Source organism: Manacus candei, unplaced genomic scaffold (genome assembly GCF_025592945.1).
Source record: "Manacus candei isolate 608988 ecotype Guabito, Panama unplaced genomic scaffold, ASM2559294v1 h1tg000024l, whole genome shotgun sequence".
NCBI classification, from domain to species: domain Eukaryota; kingdom Metazoa; phylum Chordata; class Aves; order Passeriformes; family Pipridae; genus Manacus; species Manacus candei.
The window spans coordinates 7889391-7911363 of record NW_026138072.1 but is presented as its reverse complement, the minus strand read 5'-3'; the positions used below and the strand labels follow the sequence as shown (position 1 = coordinate 7911363).

General features: G+C 36.9%; 1 protein-coding gene across 1 annotated transcript in view; it reads left to right on the top strand.

The window, feature by feature from the left end:
• RGS7BP (regulator of G protein signaling 7 binding protein) overlaps positions 1–21973 on the top strand; it is a 38074-nt gene that overhangs the window by 7440 nt on the left and 8661 nt on the right. The window contains exon 3 of the mRNA XM_051788326.1: positions 17165–17295. Coding sequence (XP_051644286.1) covers positions 17165–17295 — 131 coding nt within the window. The remainder of the gene's footprint in view (positions 1–17164; positions 17296–21973) is intronic.

Sequence of the window (21973 nt, the reverse complement as noted above, 5' to 3'; positions counted from 1 at the left end):
CCGTATCTGGAGTACTGTGTCCAGTTCGGGGCTCCCTAGGAAAGAGAAGGTGACATATCAGAGCAGGTCTAGTCAATGGCCTTAAAGAGGCCATTAGTTGGGGGCAAGTGGCATCCAACAAACAAGGAGAGGCTGACAGACCTGAGATTATTTAGCTTGGATACAAAAAGATTTGGATGGGGATCTTATCAATGTGTATAAAAATACTTGATGAGATAGTGTAAAGAAGACATAGCCAGACTATTCTCAGTGGTATCCAGTGATAGAACAGAAAGTACAACCTGAAATAAAAAAAAAATTGATTTAAACATTTTTTAAACTGCATTTTTACTGTGAGGCTGGTAGAATATTGGAACAGGTACAGTGAGAGATGATAGAGTCTCCATCCTTGGAGATACTCAGAACTCAACTGGACTTACTCCTCAGTAACCTACTCTAGCTGACACTGCTTTGAGCAGGAGGCTTGGACTAGATTAGTTCTAGATGTCCTTTCCAGTTTGTGACAAAAATCACTGTAAATCTTCTCCTTGGGAAACTGCAAAGTTAAGGTTTCCTTATTTGACACTCATGTGCATCTGTTACTCTTATAAAATAGTTAATTAAGTTCCCCTGAATTCAAGAAAAGTTGAGGAAGTAGACCTAAGAATCACACCCTGATTGCATTCCTGTGCACAGAAATGTTACCATACCATAGTGTTGCCTTAAGTTTTTAAGTTTATGTAATTTTTACTTTTGTTTTCCTTTTCAATATACTGTAGGATTTCTGATGTTTTCGATAAGCACTAAACAGTAATTTCTAATTAATTAAGAGCTAATTAACATTAGATCTTTTCCTAAGGTTGTGTTAAAACATTCTGTTGACACACGATTGTGGCCAATTTTTTATTGAACTATCTGAATTTTCCCCGAATTATGACCCTTCAGAATTATTATTTGCTTTCTAAAGCACACAAGCAAACTAAAAAGACTCCTTCAAAATATTTTACAAATTAAAGAAAAAGGAGGCTCCAAGATTCTAAGTTAATAAAAGCTACATTAAGACAGGCATAACAGAAACCATTTTAACTGTTTAACTTCAGATGTTAAGTAAAGCACTGCTGGCAGTCAGTGTAGCTGAGCAGAGACAAAGAGTAGCAACGCTTAGCTCAGCAGGAAAGAATTTTTATAATCGTGATTCAAAACCAATGTTATGCCAACAGATAGAGCAACAAACTAGAGCTCTGCCCCAGCTAGATACCAGTTGAGCAGCATTTATGGAGATCTCTGTCCTCTCTGGATGTCTTTACAGTCACTGCCATGGTACTCCTCTAAAAGTATGTGTGAGAGGTGGGGAGTGTGATGTTGGCTCCAGTGTCCTGGAGTTCTGAATCGCAGGCACTGCTGCTGGATCCTACCTCTGTTAGAGTTATCATTGTTCCAACTGCCGGATGAAAGTTAAGAACTAAGGTAGTGTTTCACAGAAACTGATGACCAGAATGTGACCTGGTAAAAGTATAATTAAGTATGAAAAATAATGATACGACATGTAAGAAAACAAGGAAAGCAGTCAATATGCACTACAAGAATCAAAACTGTTACACATGATAATGCCAATAACATAATACCAACTCTGAATCCATACAAGGTTATGTGGGGTTTTTGCTAAAATGTTGCAGATATTTTAAACAGTAGCACCTTAAAAATCTGACCTTAAAATCCTATGAAGTAAAAATGTTGAGATTTTTTCAATTCTGAAAACTGTTGGAAATATAAAACTTCCCTTTCGCACTCTCAGGCTATACTGAAAGCATCTCAGTAAGTTATTTCAATGTGGCAGGCTAGATCCCACAATTCTTATGATCGTTTAATAGTATCTTACTCACCAAGTTGTTCTGGTGATTTAACTGTGTCCAAAATTAGTAAAGTCAGGGAGATTTTTTGTCTCCCTCCAAAGAAGAGCTTTCAGGATGTGGAGCAAGTTCATTACCAAGCATTCTTATCACGTAAAGTCTCATTTTCCCTCAATCTTTACATTCAGCTTCTGTAAACATTTACTGTAGACTTTCTTAAATGCTTAAAATTTTCATGTGATTTCAAGCATATCAAATTCTAGGGGCAAATTCTGACAGTGTTTGTTCTACTTTGGATCATCTTCCCTGATTTCTAAATCGTGAAGTGACTCTAAACTTACTAAGGACTAACTAAAGCATGATAGTGCAGCAAGTATACCAAATAGCTTACTCCTTTCATAAGAGGATAAGGTGCACATGGATTGTTCTGAGTAGATTCCTTAAAAAAAAAATTTTCTAATTATACAAACCATGTGCACCCAAAACGATGGAAAGGGACAAGGAAGAGATAAAACTGTTTTCTGTGGAATAGAGCTAAAGTGGGTTCTGTTGTTAAGAATAAAATCTGTTTACTCAGTTTAAATTGCAAATTGAAAAAGAAGTCATTTAAGTAAAATACCTCAGGTTCTGATACATGAATTCAGAAAGCAAATAATGGAGGAGGTAATAAGGTTATTTACTAAGATTATAATTCTCATAATAGCTGATCTCTACAGACTGACTTTTTCTTTGTACTGTTGTCTTTGGAACTGCTCTTTAATAGGTGTTTGGGACTTGAAAATACAAGGTGTTAATATCTCCCTTTATAGATCTGTCTGTCATAACTGGAAGCTAGATTCAGTAAAGGGCAAACATACCTAAAAATGAATTTATCACTCTATTATTTCACTATGTTCAGAACAGCAGTCCTGAAAGTCCTGGAAGTTCTACATCTGCAGTAACACAGCATAACTTAGTTTTGACAAAGTAGAATAGCTAAGCACCTTGCTTAATGATAAACCTTATCAGCAGGCAGAAGGACAAGCATTTTTGCTTTTCCAAGCTCTGACAAGCTTTATCCCAGAGGTGCTGTCAGAGCATCCTCAGAGCCTGACACACGCTGACAATTTTGGACTACTCACAAAACACAGTGGCACCTGCCACTTCCCTTTAGGCAAAGCTGAAGGTGAGTCAACTTAATTTCTAGACTACTTGCACCTACCTCCTAGAAAAGGGAGGAAAGAGACAGAAGAGAAAAGTGGATGCTAAAGTAGAATGGACACATTTTTGTCAGTTCCTTATTTGCCTCTGTCTTCTGTTTACACTCAACCAGCACATTCACAGCCCCTTCCAGTGCACTGCTGCCACTGTTGAGACACTGAAGGACTGCATGTGCTGGGTAAGCCAGACAGGTAAGCCTGCCACTGGAATGAAGGGTCCTGCAACAGAAGAGAAGCTGCATGGCAGCCCAGCAGCCGGGGACATTGCTCATGCTTGAGAATCGCAACACACAGAAATATTCTCCCTGGCAGGCATAAAGCAACGTAGCTTTTCCTCTGAGACATGAGGTGAAGCTGTGAGGTGACTGTGAAGCAGTAGAGGGCACATTCCTATCATCTGACCCAGTGGAAAGAGTATTATGTCGAGGTCTACACTGTACTTGGGTTTCTAGCAGTGCCATTGCAGGTAAACATTAAAAACTAAAGGAAGTTCCTTTGTGGTATTCTAGTCCTTTCTCCCATAATTTTTTTACGTTTTAAGCAGATAAAACACATAAAGACCCAGGGGAGCAGAGATTCAGAACTTACGTAAATGCTGAGTATTCTCCAGCATTCTGCATCTTCAACCTGGTGAACTCTGAGTCCATTCTACATGGTACCTTGATCTGTGGTTGGAGTAACCTGCAGGTTTAGTGTGTATTGGCTTCCAGTTTGACATGTGTTCTGCATTCATCACTCCAGTATGGGTTCCGAACTGCAGCCTGGAAGAGGATACGAAAAAGCAAGGTGTTGCTGTATTTCAAGTCAGTCAATGGAATGCTCTTCTCTGCTGTGCACAGGCAGCATTCCACTACAGTTAGGTTTTATAGACATTGTTTCTCTAAATCTATCTCATGAATAATGGAGTATTCCAGCCATAGGTAAGCCTATTTATCTGTAGCAATGGTTGAAATAACCACTGCTTTACACTCCTATTTTGAAGTATACAAACCTTTACAGGAGAAATTGAAGGAAGACAACATACATAATGGGAGAGATTCTGAGACTGAATTACATTGGCAGGGCACCTTTAGAAATGTTGCAAAATCAGAGCTGACCTTGTTCAGAAAATTCAGTGCTTCTGCAGGCATTCTCATAACTTCATACACTTCTCTTGCACCATTTTGTCTTACTTTCAAAAGTCCTGCTCTCACTTTTGGACATACAAAAGTTTTTACACTCTCTCTATGAAAGCAATTTTCTTGGGGAGGATCCAGCACTTACATATATCTCTAGAAGCAGGACTGTAGGGATTTTGAAAAGCCTGCAAAACTTAAGTGTGGACTCTATTTTGTCAGTTCTAGTATTACCTCGCTTCATTCCAGATTTCCTCAAACCCTTTTCTCCCTTGTCATCCCCTTTTTTTTTTAAGTGTTTCTGTTTCTTGCTTTTTTTAACTCATAGCCCATCTCCAAACAGTAATGAAATTAACATCTAATTTGGTGTTTGGGAACTCTTCAGGGCAGAGTCCTGAATGTACCTATAACAACCCTGCTGGAATCCACTTACCTTTAATTCTGCAGCATTACTGAAGTAAACATTATTACCAAAAATAATAATTTTTCCAAACTTTTTTATGTTTTGGGAAAAGTCTTAAAATTTCGTTCCATCTCTGACTGATGTTTCAGATTAATTACTTATTAAATAGGTGTACCTGTATTTATTATCTCTGAAAAATAAATATTTAGTGATTTTGCATCATATTTCAGTATTTCAAGGGAAGGCATAGTTTTCAAATAGTCTATTTTATTATTGCTATAATGTTTCCTAAATAAAGCATGTGAATATTACATTTTTATCATACTGATTTCATAAATTATTTCTTTTGAAATTGATTTAAAATGTCAATTTACTGGAATTTTAGGTGATAACATGTAACAGCATATAGCAACTCCTTTATATATCTTGGCATGTCACAAGTGGAATCAGTTAATAAGCTCCTGAACAAAAACCTGAGTGTTACTAATTTATGTCTGCAAATAGTGCTTCCCAAAGGGATTTAGAGCTAAATTTTAAAAAGTATATGAAGACTTAGAAGTACAGCTAATTATGAGCCTTTCATGTCATGCTAATGTTTTCTATGCCCACAAAATTTAGGGGTACCAGAGAAGACACATAGTTCAAAATTAGTGTCAGACAAATCCAAAGTAACTTTTTCATTGTAGCATTTCTGAGAGAAAAAAAAAAATTATTTATTGACAGAATTTAAAAAAAATACATTTGTGAAAAAAAGTATACTAGAATTTCATACCTACCTTCACAGATGTAGTTAAAAGTTACTGTTGTGCTGATCCGCAACTAAGATGGGCAAGAAGAGTGCCTTTTTGTCCCCAGTAGACCCACTGTTTTGAGGTTTGTTTCAACAGCATATGCCAGTAATTTTCTTCTGTAGGTTTCTACTGAAACACTGCTGAGGCCAAAGCTGAGAATTTCATAAAGAGTTTTAAGAGCTTCATTCCTAATGATTCTCCTAAATACTGGTTGATTAAGAAATCTCACATGGCTGCAATTTTCCATGCTAGACATTCTGCCTGTCTTGGTTCTGTTTGGGTTTGCTTATATTCTTCTCAGAAAATTATTTCTGATTCTCACTGAATCTTACAAATCCAGACTATGTTAGCAATATATTCATATTTCTTAAGAGAAGTGAAAGCATGATATAAAAAGTTATGCATAGAAGAGGACTTCAACATGGGCTCTTAGAATTCCACATATACTGAGATTTTGTTTCTGATTTCTTAAGTTTTTTTTTAAGTTTTGGACTGAAAATTGCCTGCTGATGGAAATGTTTTTACTAATTCTCAGTATTTCTCATTATTCTGAAACAGTGCTCTCTAAGTAGAAAGGAACTATTTAGATTCTCTGCCTCTCATTGAAATTAGCCAATATGCCACAATAATTGTGCAGGCCCTTGCAATTAAGGGCATGTCTTTATCATGACCCACGTTCTGTTATGCTCCTTCAAGTGCTAGACTTCCTGCATAGTCATCTAAGAAAAGACTTCACATTTATCATGAGCTGTGGTGCACAGAGATTTGCTCTAGTAAGATATGAAGTACCAAATGGTAACTCCTCTCAACACCATCATCAGAAACTTGCAAGATCAGCCTCCAGCCAAGGGAGATACCAGTTCTGTCGAGCTTACTCAGGGAAAATTCCAACCAAATCTGAGAAGGCATACAAAATCCCTTATAATGCTCCCAATGGCTTTATAGTTCTGTTTCAGAACAATTAATTAAATATTTATAAACATTATCTGGGCATTAAGTTTTCATCTGGACAAAGCACTAAATTAACATTCCTTAATCCAGAATCCTTACAGTATTAGAAGTTAAATAATGTTTAAAATTCATGTTTTAAAATTAAACATATACTGAAGTGCTTGCTGTTACTGAATAGCGTTTTCTCCTTGCTGGATACATTTGCAGATCTACATTTAGATTTTCTACATAATTTTTAACTCTCAGAGAAATAATACACTGAGTTATTTGTATATAAACAATTATTCATGGAAGGTCTTCCTTTTCTCTTCATTGTTTATCTTGCCGTTCCTATCTTTCATATTAGTACTTTCTGCATGAAGATTTCCTGGCAGCAGATTTGGTGTAAGAATGCTAATACTGCCATATTATATTAAATTATGTGCTTGAAGTTGTTGAAGAAGCTGCTTTCCCATTGGAGAAAAAAACAAGTTTGCATTTATTGTGTGAGCACAGAGAACCTGACACTTCATATCTCTGTCTATCACAGCAAGACAGATCATTGAAAATATACTGTTGGTAACCTTGGCAGCACAACAAATGGTTAGGTGGCAAAGTATTTAGAAGTGCCATGTTTATACAGCAGCCTCTAATTATTTCCAACAGTTCTGGAGCTGTTATTGTGGTGAAGCAGCACTGTTCACCCATATGTGTTTACACCCCCTCCCCAAAGAATCACCAACAAAGCAGAGATTGGTATTTTGGAATAGGATGATAACTGCAACCATATCACATGAGGCTGAGCAATGGGAAGCTCTGTGCTGAGGTAGGAGTCATGCAGGGTGAAGAGCACCAGTGCCCCAAAGTGTGGACATTCCAAAGTCTGGGCATTTAATTTAGTTGCAGACTTACCCGAGGTGTCATATGTGTACAGCCTTGCTATTCGTTTTACATCATTGAAGACTTGGAAATGAGTTGTATGTCTGTGCAGCTGCTCATACAGGATACTAGATGCCCAAGGAAGACTTTGTGGAGGAATCCTTGTTTCCCATGCAGAAAAAGGGCATTTCAAAGAGGAAAAAACCAAAAGCAATACCAGTTCACAAAGTCAAATGGAGACTAAAGCAGGATTAAAAAATCTGAAGTGAAAAAAATGCAAAATTCTTTATGCCAGAATACTGCTTCCTGAACACATTTTATCAACAGATGGTTTTAAAAATTTCTTTCCCCATATATGAATTTCAATTCAGGAAGCTAATCTGGTTTTTTTTCTTTCCTTTTTTTTTTTTTTTTGACACATTCATGTTTTCTCAGTCTTGCAGCTGTGATTTTTAACTTCGCTACTCATACAGATTTGATCTGTGAAGTGTCTGGTGGAGCTGTGTGAGATACTTCTACTGACTCTATACCACAATTTATTTTTCACTTGAAATACTTTTATATGGAGGTATTTGGATATTTGGGGGTTTTAAAAAGATAAATATACTCTGCCATATTCAAAGCACTCCTAGAAGCAGTTGATGCATCCAGAATCCCAAACACTTATTCTGAGCAACTTAGTAATGGTCTGCTTGGTGGATTGTTTTCCTTCCACTTTAGAATTACAGTAGTTACACTGTTTGACTAACAGAAAAAGAAAGGATTATGAAAATGTATAGACTTTCCAGCAATTGTTAATGAAGTAAATCTCATACCCAAATCACAGTAAAACTTACAGAATATTTTCCCATTAGTTTAAATAGTCTCTATACCAATGTGGTATGTTATATTTTTGAGGAAAAGGAAATACATTGTTTCTTACTACTACTCATTCTAACAGCAGTGTGCCCAGGTGGCCAAGAAGGCCAGTGGCATCCTGGTCTGGATCAGGAACAGCGTGGCCAGCAGGACCAGGAAGGTGATTCTTTCCCTGTACTCAGCACTGGTGAGGCCACACCTGGAGTACTGTGTCCAGTTCTGGGCCTCTCAGTTCAGAGAGGATATTGAGGTGCTGGAGCAGGTCAAGGCTGATGAAGGGACTTGAGCACAAGTCCTGTGAGGAGAGGCTGAGGGAGCTGGGGCTGTTTAGCCTGGAGAAGAGGGGGCTCAGGCGAGACATCATCACTCTTTACAGCTACCTGAAAGGAGGTCATAGCCGGGTGGGCCTTGGCCTCTTCTCCCAGGCAATCAGCAGTAGGACAAGAGGACATGGTCTTGAGTTCTGCCAGGGGAGGTTTAGACTGGATATTAGGAAGAAATTTTTTACAGAGAGAGTAATCAGACATTGGAATGGGCTGCCCAGGGAGGTGGTGGATTCACCATCCCTGGAGGTTTTTAAGATGAGACTGGATGTGGCACTTAGTGCCATAGTGTAGTAAGCACAGCAGTGTTGGACTTGATGATCTCAGAGGTCTTTTCCGAACAGATTGATTCTATGATCTTTTCTCTGGTTTTCTCATTTTGATATATGGAAAATTAGAAATCTAAGTTACAAACAGATAAAAGTTACCTAGATCACACAAATGCTTTATGGAATGCCTTTTGGAAAAACTATGTTGAAATTTATATTCTAAAAAGGTACTAGAGACAGAAGAAAAATGGGAAAAAGAAGTGTCATAAATCTAAGGAAACATCTGGTTTAGTGTCCTATGAATGGTCAACAGCAGATGGCATCACTTGCCTGCAGCAGAGTTCCTCCTGAATTCAGTATGTTAGTAGTTTGTTCTGACCTAGATCCTACAGCATCAAATAGCTGAAGCATTTAACTCTTTTCCAGGCCTTTCTGGAAAGTTTGACCTTATTTGTCTACACAGATCAGAACCAATTTCATAAACGACCCCACATCAGGTACTTGGCTTGATTTTCATAAAATCTCTGTACAACTGTTAACCAAAGAAGCTGTACAGGAGTGTAGGTGTGAATCCCTACCATTTATGTTTTGTGGACTTGTGAATCCCTACCGTTTATGTTTTGTGGACTTCTGAAAGACAGAGTTTGTAAATTAGTTATTAATGAATAATAACTGATTAAGGAACATTTTAAAGAACATAGAAGCTTAGCAAAAGTCAAAGAGGAAATCCACAGGCAGCATGACTTTCAGTCAAGTTAAAAGAGGCTGGGCTTGAGCCTATTGGATCACACAACCTTATCTGGCTGTCATTAGTTTTTTTCAGAGAAATTCATTTGAGAACAACTTGGATGATGACAAGGTAGGGTACTGAATAGGAATTTTTTGATAAACTTAGAAATTACTGCATATACAGCTAATCTGACTGCCTCCTTCTTGCTTATCACAGATTGTTTCTGGAAGGCCTGTGTCATGGTTTGGGTTTATCTGTTATTTGGCATGATGTAATTTGAGGCTGTGAGATTTTTTGTTCAGCTGAGGCTAGAGCTAAGCAATGCTGACTGGAGAGCTTGCCCAAAGATTTCTTTTATCTAACCAGACACCACCTTCTCAACAGGGAATCTGATAATATGTAGAGAGAAAAGCCCTGTTCAGCTTATGGTTGGCTAGTGCAGAAGTCTTACAGATTTTTCTAGAGTAAAGGCAAGGGACAGACAGCTAAATGAAAGAACGGTGGAAAATGGGCTTAGAGTTAAGTTTCTGCAAAGACATAGTGGTCAAGTGCTGCATTTTTTTTTTTTTTAAATCTTATGATAAAAGCAGAATTGAAGACATGTGTGCAATTTCATTTGGAATTCTGAGTGCTTAAAAGTACCCTGTTGGGGATTTTAAGCTTAGTTAGGGTGGTGGTTTAGTCTTAGGCAATAGCCACACTCCCACCCAATTGCTTGCTCAGTCACTCCTCAGCAGGACATGGGGAGAAAACAGGAAGAACAGGAATGAGAAAGACTGGGTGGCAATAAAGACAAGAGACCTTGCTTACAGCTGTTGTGGGTAGAGCAGGCTTGACTTGGGAAAGATTAACCTAATTTATTGACAATTAAAATAAAAATTATTACTAATGTGGGTAATGGGAAGCAAAAAGACAAACATTAAGCTAGCATCTTTTCTGCCTTGTTTCCCAAGCTCGACTTCATTCCAGGCTCCTCTACCTACCGCTACCACCCTAGCACTGCAGGAGTGATGGGAATGGGGAGGTACAGTCAGTCCATAACTGACCTGCTTTACTTCTCCTACATCCTCACACTTTTCCTCAGCTCTAGTGTGGGCTTATCCACAGGCAGCAGTCCTATCAGGAAAATTTGCTCCGGCATAGGCTCTCCACAGGTGGCAGTTCCTTCAGGAACATCCATCTGCTCTGGTGTGTTCCTCTCTGCGGGCTGCAGGGACAATCTATGTTTTCTGAATAGCATGCTCAAATAGCGGATATGCTGCAAAGTACATGCACAGCTCTTAAAAACAGTGCATGATACTTGTTTGCCTGATAACGTAAAGTCAGGGATGTGAAAGAATCATAGTATTAATTAATTTTTAATTAATTAATCCATTTTAATGGTAAAGTTACTGCATCTGTAGTAATTATTTAATATAGTGAGTTTCCAAAAGAATTTTAGAACTTCAACATGAAAAAAACCCAGGGAAGCTTCGGTAACATATGTGATGCTATATTTTTTATTTGAGGGTTATTTCTGAAAAAGGGGAGCCCTCCATGAAAAGGAAACAACAGCATATTCAAAATGACTGTTATTTGCAGACCATACATGGCCCTTATATAAATGGTTCTAGCATGGAGATATCTAAACTGCCATCAACCTGGGAGTTTGCAATGTCTCTATTATATGATTCACTGCATTGTGAGTTTATTGTGCTTTTTCTGTCATATACTCAGGTTGAATCGATCAGCTGTATCAGAGTTATTGGATATTTACACTGATCTAACTAAACAAGATCTGATCACATGTCTTTGTTGTTGAGAGTACAGTTGTAACTGCTTCAAAACAACAATCTGATTTAATAAAAACAACATTGCAGTCATTTATGGTTCTACTAGAAAGAAAAAGCCCTGCTTTTTGCCTGCCTGGACTGGGGTGTGGCATAGAGGTTATATGACGGTATTGCATTAGTAGAGAACAAAAAAACAACACACGACACTGAAGCTGACAGCAGTTTGTGTACATTTAAAATAACCCCAACAAATGGAAGGAACATAAATAAGAATGTTTTCCTAATAATTGTTTTGAAGAAAACATTGTTGGTTGACTTTCTGCCTATATTCAAAATGCATCAGCCAGTCTTCTGTTGCCTTCAAAGCTGCATAGTTATGTGATAAAGAAATAAACAATCTATTTAGGATGCAAAAGCAGAGGCAGGTTTAGTAGGTTGTTGCACCTGAGCCATAATCAGAGGGGTTCCTTGTGCTCAGTTAAGTGTATCTTCTCTGCAGTATTTGTCACATTTTTCATTGCAACAGAAGCTCCACATGTCTGAGGTAGGTCTTGTTCCCAGATCATCTTTTTAGCTGCTGTGTGTTTCTAAACTGCAAGTGGTTTTGATACTAAATTAAAGTACAATCTACAGGGTTATATTTGTGGACAGTGATTTCCCACAGCTCATCAAGGCAACTTGCATTCTTTTTCATAAGAGATACATATATGGAACATAAGGCAGAATTTGATGAATTAATTTTCCTTTGGCTTTTAAAGACAAACACTCTTCATTATATGTCTAGATAGTTCTTTCAGCTCATCGTATTTTAGAACTATTAATACTTTTCCTTAGAGTTAAGCATAGAATTTGTCTAAACAATGCTTTTACAAAAAGATGTATCAAACCCTTCATGTAACATCACTACTCTTTTAACCAGAGATCGTCAATATATATATTTTTCATGTTGTTGATAGTAAAAGTAAAATACTGCTCTGTTGTAAATGTGTGACTAAAATTATGAAGTTAAATTCAGAATTAGACTATAATTGTTTTTTCAGGTTTTTTGTCTTAAGTTTCACACATTTTAATGGAACTGTGAATGCTGGACACCTGTGGAAATTCAGAAAAATCTGAAGGTATTTTCTTAATTGTAACCAACATTTTGGCAGTACAATAAAATCATGTGTCAAGTATTTTGGGGGAAAAAATATTCGCTCTTTACCTTTGCATTTAGGAAGGAGCATTTTAATAATGTTTATTCTTTTTATTCTTGTATTTTAAAATAATTATCAAAATAACTGCATTCAGCTCTCTTAACGATATTGGGTACTATGTGGTTGGTGTAAGAGCTCCCCCTGTAGGTTTTATTTTAAATATCTGCTAAGGAAAATAAAAAGGAAATTCCACTTCTTGTCAGTGCTTTGTAAACATATTCATTTGACCAACATGACCTGATCTTTAAATGTAGGATTTTACAGAAAGAAAGCCATCTATTTTACTAATGGTCAAAATGTGAGAATGTAATGTTATAGATTTATTTATTTTTACAAAAAATTATACTATTAATAGCAGTGTGGTAAACTGCATAACGTCAGCTACCGTTATATAAAGGAACAAAACAGTGTTTTCACTTTTGTAACTGCTTTAATACCTGTAGATATCAGAGCTCTCAATCTACAGAAGTAGGGCTCACACAGCAGTATGAATTTCTCATAAACTGAGTAGTGTTCACATCTTTCAATAAGGACTTCTGCCTTTTATGGCACCCTGATGGGTATGGTACTCATGTGACAACTACAGAAATTCCTGGTAAGGAAGAGACAAGATATTTGGAAGTATTTTATATACAACTATCAACATAATTTAGCAGAGAGAACAAAAAGGAAAATCAGAGCCAAATTATCTACTTGTTTTACCTAGATATCAGCATTTCTAAGTCAAATAAGTAATCCTACAGACCCTGTGATGGAACACGTCATTTTTGGTAGTAATAAGCTACCTATCTATCTGTCTTTAATACAGTTTTTAAGTCTTAAAAACAAAAAAGAATCTTTGTGGGAAGGAATGTGTTCTCTTAGTTCAGTGTGAAAATCAAAGCCTACTGTACTCTCGTGAAGATCAGGCAGGAGTTACACCTGACGGTTGTTAAGCAATGTGGCAGCTTGCATGGACCTATAGACTTCAGCCTGCATACAAAACATGTGCATAACACGTGCACCCATCTCACCGTTCACCCTTCTTATGTATGCAGACATGTGTCTTGCTGCCTCACTGGCAAGTGAGGAGGCTTTCTCAGAGCCATGAAATTCCATAAATTCTGTCTTTGGTCCCTTCCTACATGGGCCATTCTCTGCATTCTTAGGAAAGGCAGCAGCACTTCTCTGTCAGATGAAGTATTTCCAAGAAGCCACAACCTGTGTATCCAAATCCTTTGAAAATTACCAGTAACTCTTCATTTTACCTGAGTGGATAGGGAAAAGCAAGAAAATTTCTGTTCCACAATGGATGTGGGAAGTGAGCACAATTCCTGTTCACAGTCCTGCGGCAGCTGTGCTTGGAAGCCGATGGTGAGGTGCTAGTCTTTGTCTCAGGTGCAGGTGGTCAGTGCTGTGCTAGCTATCATGTGCCCACCTGCACATAAGCTATTAAACAGCTCTGTTGAGAACACGATTTAGCACAATACTGTATAAGATTCTGTTATATGGGATAACTCTTGAAAATCTGTACTGGTCTTCATAAAGAAATCAACCAGACTAACTGAAGCAGCTGACTGTGGGGGATGAGAGGGGTGATATTATCAGTTTGCTTGAACTTTTCTTTGTAAATAAATTTTTTTAGTATATGTGCTGCCAAAGCGAGCACTTGTAAATAAATATTAATTCGGTATATAGCTAATAAGTATTAGTTAATAATAAACATATCATAACCAGCATTCTGAAAGTTATGTCTGTACCAGTCCCCCATTCAGCATTTCTCATGACATGACAGTGAACATACAGAATTAGAAATATGGAGAATTGAAATTTATAGCACTTTAAAGAGAAATGTTAAGCCCTGTACACAGAATTCAGGGATTGTGAAAGAAATCTTTATGTGCATTCACATCAGCATGAAAATGAGACCTATATACATGCACAGGAGAAAATTGTTTGGTTGCAAGCTAAAGGAATTCTTGTGGTCATTATTGTAATTAGATACTAATTAAATAGTTTGAGACAATCAGTGAGGGTACTGGCCTGGAAATAATTTTCTTTGTGTAAAGTTTTCATAATTAAAAATATTTTTCTTGAATGTCACTGCTGTTACTCTGGATTTGCAATTTAGAGAAACATTTTGCCTGCAGTCCAATTACAGATGCTCCATATTCTTGAGAAAACAAGAATGGGTCAGAACATGCATATATCATCAAAGTGTCTACGTCTTACTTCACTCTATTCATAAATGTACTTTGCAAGAAAAAGACATTAGATTTACAAGAGCAAAAAAATATGTATTATTGTGCTTTTGAATACTCTTCCAGCTCATTTGTAAATAGGAAGCCACTGAAAAAATTGAATTGGCTCATGAGCATCTTATATATAATTGCTGCTGCCTTAGTCTGCACAATTAAAAATTCTGTCACTAAGAGTAAAAAAGTTTTAAAAGTTTTCACCATTTTTGCTTCATAGAAATTTGATAGCCATATAAGGCATGCAGATCCTGAAATCTTTTTGCCAGTGACAGCTAGAAAGGAACATTGCAAATTGTAAATAAACATTGCAAATTGAGTTCCTGTAATAGCCATGACTTCTAAAAGATCTGAGTATTTCTAACATTTTAAATAGTACAGTGAAAAATAGGACAGCCATAATCCAATTTTATCTAAATCTGCTACAAGGAAATTATCAATGTAGTGATTACTCCTCTTAGAGATAGACTTGTGGTTAAATAATACTAGCTCTCACAAGAACTAGACAGATTCAGCGTGACTTGCATGAGATAGTGGAGTAGAACTGCATCTCCCTTTCAGAAAGCGTACTCATCACTGAGGAGAAAAAGGTCATCATAACCATCCAAGGTGGCTATAATTTTTTGTAGGCTCCACTTTGCACAAGAACATGGAGGAGTCACCTTCAGGTGGAATAGGCAAATCGATGGCTTCAGGACAGAAGAAACCCTGCTCTCAAAAAAAAAGTTTGGGCATCTAGGAAACTCAGACAGAAACTGAATGTGCTTGTGTGTATATTTGAGGGGCTCCAGGACTTAGGTATTACATGAAGTAAGCAGTAAGTTTGATGACCAAAATTTTGGACTTGGATCTTGAGGATGGAAAACAAATGTGATTCTACACTCCTTACATTTTTTGTAATCCCTGTATTGGTAAGGACAGCTCAAAGGAAATTACTGTATATGTGCTTATTGAGAAAAAGGCTGCAACAGTAAGTGATGGAAACAATGGGGTGGAGGGGGGAAACAGGTGTATCATTGTCTACTGCAATTCATGATACTGAACTTGGGAGTAATGTTCATTGAAAATTTAAGCATATTTGATACAAAAGTGTATAAAAAAGTTTTATCTGTAAGGTAAAAGGTAGGACAAATCAGGATAGTAAAAGCCTCCAACAGTCCACATATTATAATGTATTATAAATATATATTATGTTGATCAGTTGATCATTTTGGCTGGACCCTGGATCTAGGTATAAATAATGATCTCTTAGGTCAGAAAGAACCCGTTTCACTAGTGTAAATAAACATTGTCTGCTGTAGGTCTCGAAGCCTTTGGCCTAGATTGGTATTAAGAAATTATTTGACCATATCAGCCCAATCTACTGTTGCTGCAAATAAATTATCAGATAAGTTCCTTTGGTTCCTGTTAGGAAATCCTCACATCTACTTTTATTTCATATATAGGGGAGTCTTTTGAAGTGTAAGTTTAACCACAGGAAATGCAATCACTTTAAAGAATGTTTGCAATCTTTTTATTTCGAAAGCTTCCTTTATATTATTTGTAGGCTAGAATTCTGTAAGTGTGCTGAATTTTTTTTTTTATTTTTTAGCAGTAGTATTCAGAAGTACCTTTAGGTTCAGCATAGTTAGAAAAGTAGGTTCCTCTAGTTATTATAAAAGTCAGTTTTGAGGGGTCTTGCCATTTAGCATCACTATGTAGGAAATGAATAGTAAGAATGTCTGAAAATGAAATCTCTGAAATCCCAGTCAATCTTAACTGCTTACTGCCCTATTGAAGGTACCTTCACAATGAGTGTTGAAAACCTAATTATCAGGGATTACTGGCTAAATCACTTCATTAGCACTTACCAAAATAGTTCTACAGAATAGTTTATAATAAAGAGTGTTTGTACTCGTGTAGGATACGCAGCCTACAAAATTGATATTTAATGTCTGATTTTACAACCAGGCATGAGAATTGGTTCCTGGATCTGGGTAAATTATTTTCTTAGTTTCCTGAGCAATTAATTGAAGGTGTACAATTACTCTTGGTTTCTATTTTTGTTTTCAAGATTGTTACTACTTCTCTGAAAAAAAAGTCTTCTGCATCCCATTCTCCTCACAGTGCAGAATCACATAACTACTAATTTAAACATGGGGGGAAAACAAATTGAGGCAGAATATATAGAACTAAAACTGACTTGTTTCTGATGAGAGTGTCTTCAAAGTAGATTGATTATGCCTGATCCAGAATTTCTAACCTCAACTGTTAAAGTGGCCCTGGTGTCTCCTGTGTCTGTGTCAAGACCAAGGGTAACTGAAACTGGATGGCAAAAGAACGCTTCAGTCTCACAGGAAATACTTATCCAAAGCTTTGAAAGAGGAGAAAATAGTCACTTATTTACTCCTTTTCCAAAAATATCAGAGGAGACAATAAGGACGTGTAATCTTACTGAAGACAATCCAGCTTTAGCTGTGTTAAGCCTAGAGCTTTATAGATCTAAAGAATTGTTTGTAAATACAATTCAGTAGAAACCGCTTTATAGTTTGTGAAGCAGATTCTGATGTGTTGCTTGCATCAGTAGGTAAGTGGATTTGATGACCCTTGCATACTTCTAGTCTCTTTCCTAACTAAATTATTCTCTTTTGCTGCAGCCCAGAAGATGGTGAAATTCATCCTGAAATCTGTAGGCTATACATCCAGTTGCAGTGTTGCTTAGAAATGTACACAACAGAAATGCTGAAGTCCATATGTCTGCTAGGATCACTGCAGTTTCATCGGAAAGGTATTGAATTGCACAAATATTCAGATGCTGATTTTGAAAAAAAAACCAATATTTTACAGCAATCTGGGTATCATGAAAGACAAAGCACTGTTTTGGCTGGCGTAGAGTTAATTTTATCAACAGTAGCTAGCAAGGGACTATGTTTTGGATTTGTGCTGGAAACAGGATTGATAGCACGGGGGTGTTTTAGCTATTGCTGAACAGTGCTTGCTGTCAAGGCCTTTTCTGCCCCTCACTCAAACCCACCAGTGAGAAGGCTGGGGGTGCACAAGGTGTTGGGAGGGGACACAGCTGGGACAGCTGACCCCACTGACCCAAGGGATATCCCAGATCATATGGCATTGTGCTCAACATATGAAGCGGGGGGAAGATAAAGAAATGGGAGGACATTCAAAGGATGGCATTTGTCTTCCCGAGTCATCCTTACACATGGTGTAGCCCTTCTTTCCTGGGGATGGCTGAACACCTGCCTGCCAATAGGAAGTGGTGGATGAATTCCTTATTTTGTTTTGCTTGCATGCACAGCAGAGTCTTCTGAGATATTAAACTGTCTGTTTAATATCTACAAGTTCTCTCACTTTTTCAGTAGACTCCCTATCCCACTAGGGGTGAGCAATTGAGCAGCTCTGTGGGGCTTTGTTGCCAACCAGTGTTAAACCACAACAAGCACCAAACTATAAAATGAACTATACCTATATATATGTTTTCAGCTACTAAAAAAGGGCTCTTTTTCTGTTTATCATTATTCTTGCAGAAGCGTGTCTTATCAGGCATGTATCACTAATGTCCTTGCGGTTTAGAAGTCTGAATTTTTTTTAAAAAAAGAGTAGTCCCTGAAGTTTTAGCTGTCATTAGTCAGACCAGTGGGCAAGCTTAGTAATTTTATTAGAGGTATTTGCTGGGTATAATATTTGAGGTCAAATGTTTGATAGAGCTGTATGGCATGGTTTTAGTACTAAACTGATTCCTTACTATCTCTGTTTATTTATCCAGCAATGTTATTTTATAGTTGTCTGAGTTTTGGCCAGGACAAGGTTAATTTTTTTTGCAATAGCTGGGAGGCATCAGGACCTTAATGTTATTCAGTACCACCTCATGTCACTGCCAGGGGTAGGGGAAAGGGACTCTCAGGCTTATGTTGAGGAGAACATGGCTTCTGCTCAAAAAACATGGCAGGGAGCAGGGAGTCATTCACTTCACTTGTCTTGGGGTTGGTGGTGAGCATTTTTGCATGTGAATCACCCTCTCTTTTTCATACTTTTCTTAATAGTATTGTTACTGTTCCCGTCCATTTTCTTATCTCATTGCTGTTTCCAGTAAATTGTTCTTATTTCAGTCTGTGAATTTCACTTTTTGTGCCTTGGTTTCTCAACTCCATTCCACCTCATCAGGGAGGGGAAAGAGAAGGGGAAGAGAGAGAGAGCGGTGTGTGATTTGGCAGAGTCTCAGTGGGGTCACTGAACCACAACAATAACAGAAGACTGATAAGTGTCATTAAAAAGCTGCCCACTTTTATAGAAGTAGTTAGTAGATTTGGAACTGAAATCTACCTTGCAGAGTATTTTTACACACAGGGGAGATGTCCTCACTTCAGTGAAAATGCATCTCTAATGATTTCATATTTGATTAGCCTCCTGAAAGGAAGATGTAGAAATGCTGATAATTTACTGGATAGTTTACTTAGTAACCTCATTGATCAGTGATGGCACACGCTGATTAGGACTGTATCTGTTCTGATTGTAACTACTCTTTCCCTAGATAATATCTCAGCAGAATATACTAGGTAAAGACAAGACAAAACTCTGTTATGAACTGTGATAAAGGCCTTGTAATGAACCTTGTGAATTTCCTGTCACACCGAAAGGTCCTGTAGTGTATTTTTTTTGCATTGAGCCAGGGATATTTGGTATTTTTGTTATGGAAGTAAGAATGAGAGGTTTATAACTGCTTAACTGAGCTTCTCAGTTATTTATTTCAAGTCAAAATAAATCTATAGAACAAGGAGAGTTAACAGCTATTGTATAACAAGATGCCAGTAGCTTTCACAATGAATCATCATTTTTTAGGACAGATTTTACTACATTTCTTAGCGCTGGTTACAGTTGTCAAACCATCTTCTGTAACTGCTGAAAGAAAATAGCTTGAAGTGACTTGAGTAACCCCAACATGTCTTGTTTCTCCCTTTTGCTTCTGGACAGAATCTACATTAATAACTTAAACTAAACAACAAACTGTTAGAAGTCTAAAGTTGGATGAGTTGCAGTTTAGTTCCTATCTGGCAGTACTTTTGATATACACTAGATCCTCAACCTGCTTGGTTGCTATTCTGCCATTGCTAAACCGAGTGACTTTTGTCCTGTATCCATGTAAAGATAAACACAGTAACTTGGCTCCAAGCTTCTGGGACATCCTTTGAAAAAAAACTCATAACAGGCAAAAATTTTATGATGACAGGGATTCAAATAATTTGAATAGCCAACAGAACATTGCTCTTTTGTATTAAATACCTGGTATTTGCAACACCTAAAAGTATTGTAAAGACATCATGCAATAAGGGAAATTCCATTTCTGTATTAACTATTTTTTCACAGTGAAGGTAGCTGTATGCTAGAGAGGCACCAAAAGGGGCTGTGAAATATCCATTCATGGAGATACTGTTAACTCAAATAAACCTGAACAGTCTGATGCAGGTTGACTCTGCTTTCAGTAAGGTGTTAGACTAGATGACTTTGCAACCTATTTATTCTGTGTTCTGATAAAACATAAAGTTTTCAAAGGAGTATAATGAGCCCATACCTTTGTTTAATTTCTTTACTTACAGAGAGTGATACTGCAGTGTAGGCAAAGTGCATAAATTTATCTCTAGGGAGGAAAGAGACAATAATTTCACCGTTATAAAATATATTGTGATATTGCTAGTATATAACTTTTTTAGTTTTTCACCAGTTTTTCATCATCTGAATGACCATATTAAAAAAATAAATTCTTGTGTATTAAGAGTACTACCCCTATAGTCTTTGTTTAATCCATAAATGTGTATGTCTGATGTTCTTGCTGTATCTTGAAGAGCATTTCTGAAGATAATATTTTATATTGGGATGTAATATTTTCTAGTCCTCTTACCTGTTGGACAAGTTGTTTGTTAGGTTTTTAAGTCTCCGATAAGATTTCACTAACTTATGTTCTTACTCAGGAGCCAGCAGAGGATCAAGTAGAATGACATGCAGACTGTCCTTGGCAACCTGTAGCTTATATATAATAATTATGGGTATTGGTACCTTAATCAAAATTCATCAAACAAATTATAGAACTGATAAAGCTAAGGCAGTGGGCTGATGCTCTTTTCCCAAGAGAAGCTCAGCCAGTGGTCCCTACTAGGAAACAGATGCTCTTAATGAAACACAACACAACAATTTGAGGGCTGAGCTCTGTGTCTTTTCATCTGTTACAGCACAGATCTTCTCATCTCTCCTTATCTTTCTTTACTACTGAACAGATATTCCTTTATTTACTGTATAGTGTGTATCAAGCTTCCTGTACAGAAATTTCTTGAATATTTACAATGCAAGATTAACTTACTGCTGTCATAGAACCTTTACTAGAAAAATCAGATATTCTGTTATTTCTTTGAAATTTAACTGTCGCAGTGGGGCCAAAAGACATTAATATTTGCAGCTGTGTTATACAGTAAGTAAACTGAGGTAAGTGCTCTTTAAGAATTATTTTTTTAAAAATACATACGCCACAAAAGCCCAGTTTTGAAAATATACTATCATTCAACAGTTCAACATTCAGAAAGTTTGCAAGGGGCACAAGGAATCATGCCCAAATATCCTTAATTCAAGATTTTTGTAGTTACTAAGCTTTTGGTTACCTGATCATATATTTTGTTACTCCTTTCCACAATCCCAAGATTCCTGGCTAACTTATACACGTATTCTACTTGAACACACATCTTTCTTTTATCCTAATTGTTTAGTATAATACATTGTATTTATTGCACAGAATTCTCTTCTAAAGGCAGAATCTTTCTATTCCTCAGACCTTGCTCAGTAACTCACACACTAATAGGTATATCTTCAGAACTGCATAAATAGCAATTTCTCCCCATTGTAAAGAGACATTAAGCTAAAAATGCTAATTTAGAATTAGAATTAGAATTTAATGGAAAGTAATATACTCTGAAGAAACTTAGGTACCTCTCTGAAGCATTTACAAAATTCAGTTGTCATTCATTTAAATGTTGTATGTGTACCGATTGACAATTTTAATTAAATAAACAAATTCTGCTGTAGCTATCAAGATCTTAGAAATTGTAGGCCTACTTTCTGTCCACGGAAGCTGCTGGATGTGATTATCATTTTTCAAAATTAACATGGAGGTTGTCAAGGTTGCACATTGAGAAAATCAAGGACTGCCTCAGAGTTTGTAAGTGCACTTCAGCATACATTGTGTACACAGCCACAAATACTTTGGGGTCAAAGGTTTTCATTGCATTTTTAATATGCAAGCATAACAGATAAAAAATCTTTACTACTTCATATATCCACAACAGTAATTCCTTTCATTGTTAGGAACTGTAAAACATTATTATAATAATGGAATAACGTGTCATTGTGGAAGTGCACACTACCAAAGTTTAATGTCTGTACATGTTTACATAGAAACCAGGAATTTC